The 12705-nt window shown below is 48.1% G+C and overlaps 1 protein-coding gene across 6 annotated transcripts; it reads left to right on the top strand.

Moving 5' to 3' along the window:
* Positions 1-1133: 1133 nt before the first annotated feature.
* SNX11 (sorting nexin 11) lies at positions 1134-12363 on the top strand. Of its 6 annotated transcripts, XM_032615803.1 has the most exons (9): positions 1157-1222; positions 2780-3199; positions 3322-3381; positions 4568-4622; positions 5058-5144; positions 5440-5540; positions 7044-7139; positions 7373-7585; positions 9126-12363. In XM_032615803.1, the coding sequence occupies exons 4-9, from the start codon at positions 4581-4583 to the stop codon at positions 9397-9399; spliced, it is 813 nt and encodes a 270-aa protein (XP_032471694.1). In that variant the 5' UTR covers positions 1157-1222; positions 2780-3199; positions 3322-3381; positions 4568-4580; the 3' UTR covers positions 9400-12363. The 6 variants fall into 6 exon arrangements, with proteins under 6 accessions (XP_032471692.1, XP_032471689.1, XP_032471694.1 ...); XM_032615798.1 differs by having other exon boundaries at positions 1150-1222; positions 2844-3381; XM_032615800.1 differs by lacking the exon at positions 2780-3199 and having other exon boundaries at positions 1159-1222.
* The last annotated feature ends 342 nt before the right edge of the window (positions 12364-12705 follow it).

Genomic DNA, 12705 nt, shown 5'->3' with positions numbered 1-12705 from the left:
AGGATAACAGAGCGAACGGGGAAGCAAATATGAGAATCCAGCTGTCTTCTATTAAGCCAAACATGAGAGATTTGAAAAATTGTAATATAATGCCCCTCTACTCAATTTTTTTTTGGAAAGTGTAGTTATATTTCATAAAACATATTATGTTCACATGTAATGGTTAATTATTAATTTTAGGAGAATTAGTAAATGTTTTTTAATTTCTCAATTTAAATTTCTAATCTGGTGAACATCCCACATAAACAAAAGCTCTTTGGGGTCCTTAATCATTTGTAAGAATGTAAAAGGATCCTGAGACCAACACGTTTGAGAAGAGCTGCTTTGTGGTACGTGCACCTTACCTTATCAGCTAGCTCCACCTTACAGAAGAGGAAACTAAGACATAAAGATTTAAGACCAGTTTAAGGCCACATGGTCAGTGTAGTGCTGGGTATTGTACCCCGGTCTTCTAACTCCAGAGCTTGTATTTGTGACTATAACTTTTTCCTTGAAATTACCTCTGCTAAAATTACCTTTAAGCAGATAGTTAAAAGACATTTCAACAACATTAAAAAAAAGTCTTCATCATAGTCAACGGATATTTCTTTCTTATTAAGTAGCTACACGATCCTTCCTTAGGCTTGTATCGCAAGTGAAACTGGTGCTTGCTGGACCGTCCTCAGTTCGGTTTTTGTTCGGACAATCTGGTTTTCGAATCTGAGTTGGCGTCCCCTTGATAACTCCGCCGGAGAACTGGAAGCTACGGGTTCCAGTTCCCCGGGGACTCTCTCCAGATTTCGCGTGGCTTCCAACGCTCAGAACCCTCCCACTCTCAGCACCATCTCTGCCCTCAGACCCTCTTTAGGACCTCTAGGGACGCTTCCTGGCCGCTGACTGGCTGGGTCTGACAACAATGGGAGGGACGCAGCTCCGGATTGGACGTCAGAGCCCCTTCTCCTCCCTCGCCCGCGTCCAACGAGCAGCGTCCCAAGTGAGAGCGGGATCCCGACTCCAACCAGGGCCTGGGCGGGGTCGAGCGCTCCGCCCCGGGAGCGGGGCTGCCACTAAGAGCCCCGGCCTGCGGGGGCCGGGCGTCCTGGGCACCCGGGATTGGCGTGCCGGCAACCTTCTCCCGTCGTGCACCGGGGCGCCGGCCGCTCACCCGGAAGGAGAAGTCTAGAGTCTTACTGTAGAGTGGGGCACTGGCGGTGTTCCTGTGGGGAGTGGGTTCTGCTGTCAGGTGAGGGGGCGTGGGCGGGCCCGGGGGGAGTGGGTGCTGCTCTCAGGTGAGGGGACGTGGGCGCTACGCTCAGGCTGCGGGCTTGAGCGTCAGCAGTGGCGCTTAGGGTGGCGACCTCGCTGGCCATCCTAGGGAACGAGCGGTCTCACCTCCCGGGATGAAGGCGGGTGCTTACTTGGGATCCAAGGAAGGAAACCCAGCTTTTCCATTTATTTTTAAAGTATAAAGCATCTTTCCTTCCCACTCCCCAAGTTTAGTAGGCAAAGGGGAATAAGGACCACATGGCCTTTTTGCTCCTAGTTCGTTAGGAGTACGGGGTCGTAGTGTGTGTGTGTGTGTGTGTGTGTGTGTGTGGCCGGAGTAAAAGAGTTTGGCTACATTTACCCAAACACTAGGACTAGGAGTAATGGCAGGTATTTTACGGGGACACAGAAGGCTCTTGTGCTAGATTGTGGTTGCCTTGTTACTTAATCTGCAAGTGGAAAGACTGGCAAGTTACACATGAACAAAAGAATGGAGCAAAGAATAGGCAGAGCTTGGTCAGACAGGGGAGCTGCTTCTACCACCTGTGGGTGTTTCGGAAGGAGAGCTTTTTGAGTTGCCATCTGGCACCAAAGGGCTGAAGAATGAGTAAGAAAGGATGGGAGCCTCGGTGGCTCAATATAAAAGTTATCACCTGATTTGTTTTTTTAACATGTCTCTTTAAGTAGTTTAAATGGGAGTGAAAATGGTGGAGCTGAAGCCTTGAACTGCTGCCTTGAATTGTTTAGACATAGGAAAGCTTTACAAGGAATCTACTTTGTAAACAGCAAACAGCTGGATTTTACCCGGAGATACTGGTGCTGGTACAGGTGGAGAAAGTAAAGGAAACCTCACATGTGATTGAAAGGGCCCAGGAAATGTAGCTAGTGCTGAGTGAGTTGCATTAAGTAGCTGAGAGGATCACTGACTCTATCCTTAGTTGGATGACACATGGATGCATCTTCCAGATCATACTGCTAAAATTAAGAACTTCCTCCTTCCCCTCCAAGGGTAGAAATGAGCTTCATTTCCTCCTGAGGAGTGGCACCTACAGGGAGGGAGCTGGGAGAATAGTAGTTGCTAGAAATTATTACTTGAAGTATAGGTTTTTGTGTTTGTTCCATTGTTTTTAAGGAAAGTTACAATTGAAACATTTTTAGTGCCCTTTAAACTTAGTTTTAAGTATATAGCATCTTGGGGGGTCCTAGGCTTTTTTTAAAGCCAGTTTATAGCTATTTGTTTCTAAGTGGTATAAGCCCCAAAGGAGAGGAGCTTGCTCTCGGAGCCATAGGCAAACTCTCCTTGAGCCTGAGAATGATGACCATTTAGTTACTAAATTATGGTTCTGAATTTGGCAAACCTTTCAAGGCACTGGAGATGTGTGAGCTCTACTGAGGTGTGGATTTCCTTGTCATCATCTCTCCTATGGTTACTTTTGTGGAAAGACACTAAAGTGTATTTAACTCTGCTCCTGTGCTGGCAAGTTACCAAATGCCTGAAAAGAGAAGAGAAAAAAAATTTTTGTTTAAATCTTAGGAGGTTAATTGTTCACAGTGAGTTGGCCTGCTCTTTTTGATCACAGCCATTTGCTTACATCCAGGATGTTATACATCAGTTGTTACGGAATTGGGATTTCTCGCCTTTCAGTTCAGGACCCCTTTGCAGTGGTGACTGCATCAGCTGAAAAATCAGAATGTCAGCAAGAATACTGTTGAAGATGGCATTGCAACCACAGAATTTCCAGTTTACTCGACTGTGTAGCCCAATTTTGTCATATATCATGCAGCTTCATCTCTGCATGCAGTGTCTGTGTGTGAAGAGACCTTCTGGTATACTGAAAAAGATTGGAAAAGCTGTGTGCTCTGCTAATTTTATGGTGTAAATGAGTTCCCCTTCTCTTGAAATGTTAGCCGTGTGAGCACAACATAAGGAAACTCATTACACACTCTTCTAACGGTAAGGCAGAACTAATAAGAGAATGTGTTTAAAATTAATTGTGGGACTGTAAAAATGAGTGGGTGTGTAAATGGGCATGGGGAGAGGAGAGGGAGAGCTCAGAGATAGTCTTGTTTTCCCAGGAGCCAGCCTGGATCATTTGTTGGCAGTACATATTGGCTGAAGTCAGTTTTCATTTCAAGGTAAATTGGAAAGGGAAATTAAACCTTATTGTTCCACTCTTAAGAGAGGAGAATGGGGTGGAGGCGGCAGCCAGAGTGGATGCTGTTGGAGTGGTTCTAGGAGTAAAAAGATCAGTGCTGTATTTTAACAGAAGGTGACATCATGGGCGCCTTTGGACTTGAGTAACCCTGTGCTGCAGCCTTCATGGTCCCCTTGTTGGAGTGGGCGATGTTGCTGCACATGTAAACTGCCACACTGGGGGAAATCAGTGGCTTAGGCTTTAATGAATCTTTGCAAAGGAGTGGAAAACATCCTGAGTCGACTTGTGCAGCTGTGGGGTGCTTGGGCAGTGGTATAAACCGCATGTCGAGAGAGGAAATGATCAGAACCATTGGCTTGGGTTCTGGAGATGGGATTAGATAAGGGAAGGTCACAACTGGGCAACCCACTCAGGTGCCCCCGGCACTCTCCAACTCTGAGATCTGTCTCTGGGGCGGTGACTGACTGTGCTTAGCAAGACAAAGAGAGACCTAGGAGCAAAGGCGTTTGTGGGGTTTTGGTTGTCTCTAAACAGCGGGGGGGGGGGGGGGGGGGGGGGGCGGCGGGCGGTGGTGGGCAATGTTAGGTTCACTTAGAGAGCTGTGCTGTGTGTGCCCACAGACACTGCTGTGCCTGCAGTTCTCAGGCAGAAAGGTTTTATAACTCAGCCTGCCTGTTCTGGCTGCCTGAGGCGACAGTGTGTAGACCTGAACATGTTTTGGCTAGAGGTGGCCTGGTTCAGGGTCCCCGTCATGGTCTGAGAAGGAAGGCAAATCCTCCAGGGCTTTTAGCTTGGCACCTAGCTCACTGTAGGGGACTTTTTTTTTGCTTCCTCTTAAGTTTTACACAAGAACAAAAAAGTTGCCTGGATTTCCCCAGGGGGGTGTCGATTAAAAATTTTCAGGGTCGGGCTTCCCTGGTGGCGCAGTGGTTCATGCCCCGGTCCGGGAAGATCCCACATGCCGGGGAGTGGCTGGGCCCGTGAGCCATGGCCGCTGAGCCTGCGCGTCTGGAGCCTGTGCTCCGCGACGGGAGAGGCCACAACAGTGAGAGGCCCGCGTACCGAAAAAAAAAAAAAAAAAAATTTTCAGGGTTTTGTCCTGGCCAAGAGAAAAGAGTAGACGCATACTAACAGTGATTGATCCTGTGTCTTCTGTCCCTCATCAGATGTTTTCTTCCAATGGGCTTTTGGTGTAGAATGTTGGAGAACCAAGAGCAGGAGGTAAGCATGTGGTCTCTGGGCAACAGGTGGGTAAATGTTTGAGGGGATTTGGGAGATTCAGATATTGCTTGGTGGTGTTCTTCTGACACTAATACCTTGGTAGTTCTGATGAGCTCAAGGTCAAGCCAGAAGAGGGAAATCAGTAGTAAAGGCATTACTGGGAAATGAGGTTCCATTTTCACTAACTTCTCCATTCGTTGGAATGTACTAGAATGTAAGCTTCATAAGGGCAAGGCTTTTTGTCTCTTGTTCTTGTTGTGCCTTAGCACAGTGCCTGCCACATACAGGGTGGTCAATAAATATTTGCCGAACTGAATGAATAAATGAACAAATGAATGAAAGTTGGTGTTGAGTGGAAAAATCTGGTAACCTTTGTGCCGAGGCCACCTTACTGTGTGGCTGTGCTGAAGCTGAAGGAGCATTTCTTCCCTCCAGGAGGTGATCACTGTGCGTGTTCAGGACCCCCGCGTGCAGAATGAGGGCTCCTGGAATTCTTACGTGGATTATAAGATATTCCTTCATGTAAGTGCATCCAATTTTGATATTGGGGTCAGCACCCTCCAGGGCTGAGGGCCAGTCTTGAGGCAGAATCTGTTTATAGTTGTTTTGACAGAAGTAAAGGAGGGAGGAGAGGAAAGAGAGCCTGAGGTTTGCCTGAGAGTTGTTTTCAGGCTGCCTGGTGGCATCTTGCTCTGCTTGGAGCCCTCGATCAGGACTGTGGCCTGGTGGCTTGGGTCCTTAGTGAGAGTGACGATGGGGAGTTCATGTGAACTTGGACTTTTTCCACTAAAGCCTTTTCATGTGCTGCCTCCTGTAGACCAACAGCAAGGCTTTTACTGCTAAGACATCCTGTGTGCGTCGCCGCTACCGAGAGTTTGTGTGGCTGAGAAAGCAGCTACAGAGAAACGCTGGTTTAGTGTGAGTTTGCTCTTGTTTTCTTCTTGGGTCTGAGACTGGCTTTTTAGATGCTTACTTGGCAACTGCAATTTACAATGAAAAAAGCTTGGCAACTTGCCAGGTACTGAGGACATTGAGAAATGTATTCTTAAATTATGTTTTCAAGTCAGTGAGAAAAGTAAGACAGTGTTCTTATTTCTAATATTTTGACCTAACAAAGCCAAATAAATCTAAAAAATATTTTTCTTTTTTAACATGCATAGGGCTAAATAGTCTAGGGCTAAAGAAAGGTACTGCTGGCTTTTTAAGTGTGCTTCACTGGTTATGAGAAGCTTTTTAGCATCTGGAATAAATTGACAGGTGGTGTTCCCGTCCATTTGATATATAAAAATAGTGATTATTTTTTTCTTTTTTGTGTAGAGACCTCTATCCAGAGTTATAACAGACTGAGAGCCTTAGGAAAAGCAGTAGTGTTCACTCCTCACCTGCATGCTTCAAATAAGTCCTAAAACTTGAGACAGTTTAGGACAGTGATTCCACCACAGTGTGGCCACTGAATGCTCTGGTGACCCTGTTGATGACGGAGCCAGTTAGTTAACGTGTGGGACTGATGAGGCCATTGTCATGGGTCAGGCCCTAATTAGCCAGTTGGAACTTCCTCTGAACAGACCCTGCATCCTCTAGTCTGGCCTGCCATTTTTTTTTTTTTTTTTGCGGTACACGGGCCTCTCACTGTTGTGGCCTCTCCCGTTGCGGAGCACAGGCTCTGGACTGCGCAGGCTCAGCAGCCATGGCTCACGGGCCCAGCCGCTCTGCGGCATGTAGGATCTTCCCGGACCGGGGCACGAACCCGTGTCCCCTGCATTGGCAGGCGGACTCTCAACCACTGCACCACCAGGGAAGCCCTGGCCTGCCATTTTTAAAGCATGTGCCATGCTTCACAGGAGAGGCTAGGGAGGCTTGAAGAGTTTGTGGATGATTTGCTGCAACTCGACTACTTTCAGAAAATTCCAAGCATGTGACCTTCCAGGGCTGGAGAAGGTAGTCTTAATTTACACAGAAGGACCCAGCATTCTCCATGTCTCTGTGTCCAAGTTTCTTCCTTTTTCAGTAATAGTTGATGGTGGGAATGGGTTTTGTAAACAGTGTAATCTAGCAGCATGGAGTTTTTAAGTCATAGACTTGGTTCAAATACCAACTCTGCTGCTTACTTACTAGCTGTGTGACACTGGGAAATTTACTTAACTTCTCTGTTTCTATTTCCTTACCACTAAAATGGGGACACTAATATCTTTCTCATGGAGTTTTGGGGAGTATTAAAGGAAGTAAGGTTAAATTAAAACATTTACAGTGCCTGACACACTCATGCAGTCAAGTCAGTGTTAGTCTCCTTCCCCTGCCACCTTATTAAATACTGTTTGTATTGATTTGCACCTCTTTTTAGGGGATTTCCTTGATCAGGGACTGGAATGACTGTCTTGGATGTTACTTATCTTGGGCGTGTTACATTATGTGATCCCACAGGCCTGTACCTGAACTTCCTGGGAAGTCAACCTTCTTTGGCAGCTCAGATGAATTCATTGAGAAGCGACGACAAGGTCTGCAGCACTTTCTCGAAAAGTGAGTGGACTTGGCGGGCTAGCACTTGCCTCCTGGGGAGGGGCCGGGGGGTGAGGTGTGTGTGCCGAGCAGGATGGCCCCTGTGAACATACAGGCACATTTGTGTCAGATGCCTTTCTTGCACCCTTGTGCCTTCAGTGCTCACTCAAGCCACAAGGCCTTCAGAGGATGGGGCTGGGGAAAGCCACTGCTTGGGGTGATGCTCTGTGTTGCCCTACCTGTGTCTGCCCCAGGGTCCTGCAGAGTGTGGTCCTCCTGTCAGACAGCCAGTTACACCTCTTCCTGCAAAGCCAGCTCTCGGTGCCTGAGATAGAAGCCTGTGTCCAGGGCCGAAGCCCCACGTCTGTTTCCGATGCCATTCTTCGCTATGCTATGTCAAACTGTGGCTGGACCCAGGAAGAGAGGCGGGGCTCCTCTCACCTGGCTAAAGGAGACCAGCCTAAGAGGTAACTGAAGTGCTCTATTTTGAGACATCAGTGGCTAGGATTATTGTAACCTGAGCCAGTGAGGTGTCCATTGGTAGAGAAAGCAGTAAGGTCACAGCATCAGTGGCCTTTCAGAAGGGCCTCGGTCTCCTTGTGCATGGTTCTTTCATTCCATGCACAAAGGTCTTGTTTCTTTACTAACTCATCCCTGGGGAGCGTGCTCTCCTATTGGAACCTGAGGAGAAAGAGAAGGCTTTCTTATTTGTTTTGTTCTTTATCCTCTACCCCAACCCCCGTTTTCTTTTACTTTTTTTTTTAATAAAGTGCATTGTTCTTTTTTTAATTAATTAATTTTTTAAATAGCATTAGATCTCTCTCTTTTTTTAATTTATTAATTTTTGGCTGCGTTGGGTCTTCGTTTTTCCGCGTGGGCTTTCTCTAGTTGCGGCGAGCAGGGACTACTCTTAGTTGCGGTGGCTTCTCTTGTTGCAGAGCACGGGCTCTAGGCGCACGCACTTCAGTAGTTGTGGCATGCGGGCTCAGTAGTTGTGGCTTGTGGGCTGTAGAGTGCAGGCTCAGTAGTTGTGGCGTACGGGCTTGGTTGCTTTGCGGCATGTGGAATCTTCCCGGACCAGGGCTCGAACCCGTGTCCCCTGCATTGGCAGGCTGATTCTTAACCACTGCGCCACCAGGGCAGTCCCTCATTTTCTTTCTTTCTTAAAAAATTTATTTATTTTTATTATTTAATTTTTATCTTTGGCTGTGTTGGGTCTTCATTGCTGTGCACGGGCTTTCTCTAGTTGCAGCGAGTGGGGGCTACTCTTTGTTGCGGTGTGCTGGCTTCTCATTGCGATGGCTTCTCTTTTTGCAGAGCACGGGCTCTAGGTGCGTGGGCTTCAGTAGTTGTGGCATGCGGGCTCAGTAGTTGTGGCTCGCGGGCTCTAGAGCGCAGGCTCAGTAGTTGTGGTGCACGGGCTTAGTTGCTCCATGGCATGTGGGATCTTCCCGGACCAGGGCTCGAACCCATGTCCCCTGCATTGGCAGGCGTATTCTTAACCACTGGACCAGCAGGGAAGTCCCCCCCCCATTTTCTTTAAATAACAACTTTACTGAGATATATTTACATACATAAAGTTCACCCTTTTAGTGTACAATTCAGTAGTTTTAGTTTATTCACGAAGTTGTTCAGCCATCTATCACCACAGTCAATTCTAGAATGTTTTCATCACCCCCAAAGAAACCTTGTGTCCATTAGCTGTGACTCCCCATTTTCCCCAACCCCCAGCCCTTGGCAACCAATGTCTACTTTACTTGTCTATGGATTTGCATATTCTGGACATTTCACAGAAACGGAGTCAGTCATACGGTATGTGGTCTTTTGTGACTGACGTCTTTCATTTATTACATTTTCACGGTGTGTCTGTGTTGTAGTGTGTATCAGCACTTAATTCCTTTCTACGGCCGAGTAATATTTCTTTGTATGGAGAGACCTCCTGTTGTTGTCCATTCATTTTTGTTTACCTGTTCATGCCCTTAGTTTCCCTTTCCCTCTCTTTTCCAGTTGCTGCTTTCTCCCAAGATCGGGCAGGAGGAGCTCTCTCTCACCGCCTCCTGGGGAAGAAAAGGACAGTTTCGAGGTGTGGGCTCCTGTTGTTGACGCTGAGGCTCCTTCCTTGGAGAGCCCCCCTCTCCCACCTCCCTCCTTTCCGTCATGCTGTGGTTTTGCAAGACCTGATGAGGGAATCTCTGCTCCTCAGCCTGTGAGGAGGGCCATGGGAGGGGACCGTGCAGTGCGTTTGGATCCTGGTCAGTTGGAAACAGTTTTGGAAAAGTGAGCTCTGCTTGGAGCTCTGGGTTCTGCTCTGAGGCGGATGAAGGAGATGTGGGCCGGGAGACTTGCTCGAGTGGGGCTGGGCCCAGGCCGGTGGTGGGGAGGCTGGGCTGCTTTGTGTCTTACCGTGGCCTCTGCTCGCGTTGGTTGCGTGGAGGTCGGTGACAACTCGTCAGGCTTCTTCCATAGAAATAGACACTGTGCGGATGTTTATAAGTTAAGCACAAGGCGCAGGGGTTGTTGGTTCTGAACCACACCCCATATTTACTCTTCTGGGAGCTGAATTTCTTTAGATGTTTGTTAACAGGCCTAGGAACATTGTCTCAGGTGACTGGTTTTGGGGACCTGTAGGTGGCAGATTTTAAGCTGCCATATTGAATATTGTTCAACAGAAATGCCTGTGTCATTGTATTCCCACTGGCTCTATTTTTGCTGCAGCCCCTGGAGCACTTAGTTTCTGGGAGGCTGGCCTCTTGCCTACCTCCTTGCATGGACAGGGAGGTGAATATTCTCCCACCTCCTTGCTTTTCCTCCACTAATACCACTGAATGGAACGGTGCTGTGACTCCTGTCACTGGGGTTTCCTGCGCATCCCAGGACCTCGGCCTGGCTTTATGGGGCCAAGACCCATGAAATAGCTCATGGCCATCCATGAAAGAGAAGGGTTTGGTCACAGCCATAGGAAAGGGACCAGTTCAGGGGCTTTGTTTTGGAAAGGATGCCCTGGGCTGTCACCGTCTCTCTGGTTATAAAGCAGAGACGCGTCTGTCTTCTCTGCAGGGTAAGCATGGGCTCCTTTCTTTTTTGAATCCTTTTCTTCTCCCTTAGTAACAGCTCCCTGCCCCCAGGCTTCAGCCACCACGTGTCCCTCCGCTGTGTTGCCGTATGTTCAATCCAGTGGGGTGCAGGGGCTTTGTTTCTGCCGGGAGAGGGGGCTCTGGGGATGGAGATGAGGAACAACACGCCTTCCTTCAGACAATGAGGCATTCTGCCCTCCTGCTGCCGTAATTCTCTCCTCTGAGAGCCAGAGCTGGTAGGAGATGAGTGCCGCTGGCATGTGCTCTTGGGTTTGTGTGTGTGGTTCTTCCCCTTCTTGCCCACTTCTCCCTCCTCTGGCCATCGCACCCTGTCTCTGGGCTCTTTTACTACCAGCCTATGCTATGGGACTGTCATGGCATTTAGTTCAGAGTTGAGGGGTTTTGGCTTGAAATAAAATTCAAGTATTTAAGACTGTTGTTGCAGTTGGTGTCTAACAAGCTGTAGCAGTGGAGGAGGGAGTGAAGGCTGGCAGTAGTTACTTTCATAAATCATGAATTTATCAGCGTGGAAATAATGGTTCAGCACCGTGCACGGCAGCTCTCCTGTATTGTGTGTGCAGCTCAAGTTCACCACTGGAGGAAGAATTGCCTTCCAAAGAGTCAGGATCCAGCTCCTCTCACAGTTATGGGCACGAACCTTGTTAGGTATAATTTACCTGATGCTGCTTCTGTCCTCGTAGCTCGTCTGAGGTGCCAGGTGCTGAAAGAGAAATAAAGTTTGTCAACAGGCAGATGCGGAGCCCTCGCTGGGACTCATTTCTCTTTCCTGCCCGCCTCCCCTGGGTCTCTCCTTTATATGATGCAGCAGAGCAAGGCGAGGGTAGAAAACCTACAGAGGCAAATCCAAAATGTCAAAAGAAGTTCATTTAAAAGGGGAAAAAACTCCATACACAAACCTCACAAAAACCCGACAGATGCTAAGCTAATGGTATCCGCTCTGCCGATTGGTGGGGATGACTCATGAATATTAATGAGTCCAATGCTCCAAATGGTGCAGCTGTGAACCCAGCTGTGCTCGAAGCTCTCTGATTTCAAAACTTCCAGACAGGAGCCGGAGGTGGTCTGTGTCAATTCCCTACTCAGCCAAAAAACAGCAAGCTGGGTTGGCCTTCTTCTGTTCATTCCTTTTCTTCCTGGAGTTGGTGCTCAGCAGCTAATTCTGCCAGCAGGGTAGGCTGCTGGGACAGCAGGAGCTGCTCAAAGACACGGATGCAATTTTTCTGACTCTTGGCTTTTTTTTTTTTTTTTGCTGTACGCTGGCCTCTCACTGTTGCGGCCTCTCCCGTTGCGGAGCACAGGCTCTGGACGCGCAGGCTCAGCGGCCATGGCTCACGGGCCCAGCCACTCCACAGCATGTGAGATCTTCCCGGACCGGGGCACGATCCCGTGTCCACTGCATCGGCAGGTGGACTCTCAACTATTGTGCCACCAGGGAAGCCCTCTTGGCTTTTTTAATGATCCATTATCAGCAGTGCATACAACAGCACCTCAGTTAATCTAAGGCCAGGCACCATCCCTGCACTGACTTGTGCAGAGTTGAGTGTAGACCATGGAAGGAGATGTCCTGAGAGGGGAAGAGTTTTTCTGTGGGCCTGGAATTACCAGAAAAACAGCAAAGATGGATTTTCCTCTTCATCTAGGCAGTGCCATCTGCCTGTCTCCCATTTTGCTCTGTCCCTGTGTGTACTAAGGGCTGCCACCGATGACCTCTGTAGGGAAGATAGGGAACTACTAGGGGGAGTGGCCTATTGAGTTGTTTTGTAGAATGGAAGTATTTTTGGTTTGAAGTAGGTTCTGTGCCTGACTTATAGTTACCTAATTTTTTTTTTTTTTTTTTTTTTTTGGCTGTGCCATGCGTCATGTGGGATCTTAGTTTTCTGACCGGGGATTGAACCTGTGCCCCTTGCAGTGGAAGCACAGAGTCCTAACCACTGGACTGCCAGGGAATTCCCTAGTCACCTTTCTTCCGACAGCTAGTTTTGTGGTCCAAGTCTAGTCATCTGTTACCCAGGATAAGTGATCCCAATCTCATGGGTTTCCTTTTGTTTGGTGGAAGTGTGTGTGTGTGTAGGAGGAGATGGGTTTTCTTGTGTGAACATAATAAGTTTCATATGCATCTTTTTTTTTAAATAAATTTATTTATTTACTTATTTTTGGCTGCGTTGGGTCTTCATTGCTGTGTGCAGGCTCCTCATTGTGGTGGTATACTAGCTCTGTGTGTGTCCCTTCCCCTGGTGGCCTTGTTGGTGTGGGAAGCCAGGCCCACCAGCAGCCTGACCCAAAGCCCTGTAGCAGAAGGCCCAGGATAGTGAGAACCTGTGTTGGTTTGTTGGAGGCAATGCAACCTGCCTGCTATAAGCTATGAGACTTAGATATATTCTACCAATTAGGGCACATCTGTTAGCAGTTCTGAAAGGCCGGCACTGTCTCTTTAAGAGCCATCCCACTCCTCTCCTTGAGTGATGAGGGCTGGGGGCACAAGGGAGTCAGAT

Source organism: Phocoena sinus, chromosome 20, assembly GCF_008692025.1.
Source record: "Phocoena sinus isolate mPhoSin1 chromosome 20, mPhoSin1.pri, whole genome shotgun sequence".
Taxonomy (NCBI): domain Eukaryota; kingdom Metazoa; phylum Chordata; class Mammalia; order Artiodactyla; family Phocoenidae; genus Phocoena; species Phocoena sinus.
Note: the sequence above shows the minus strand (reverse complement) of the source record. Positions and strands in the feature narration are given on the sequence as shown.

Bases quoted from the DNA above. Each gene is read 5' to 3' on its own strand.
- SNX11 (XM_032615801.1), top strand. From the start codon at position 4,581: ATGGGCTTTTGGTGTAGAATGTTGGAGAACCAAGAGCAGGAG. The intron at 5,541-7,043 runs GTGAGTTTGCTC...GTGATCCCACAG, and splicing joins CAGAGAAACGCTGGTTTAGT to GCCTGTACCTGAACTTCCTG. The intron at 7,140-7,372 runs GTGAGTGGACTT...TGTCTGCCCCAG, and splicing joins CTGCAGCACTTTCTCGAAAA to GGTCCTGCAGAGTGTGGTCC.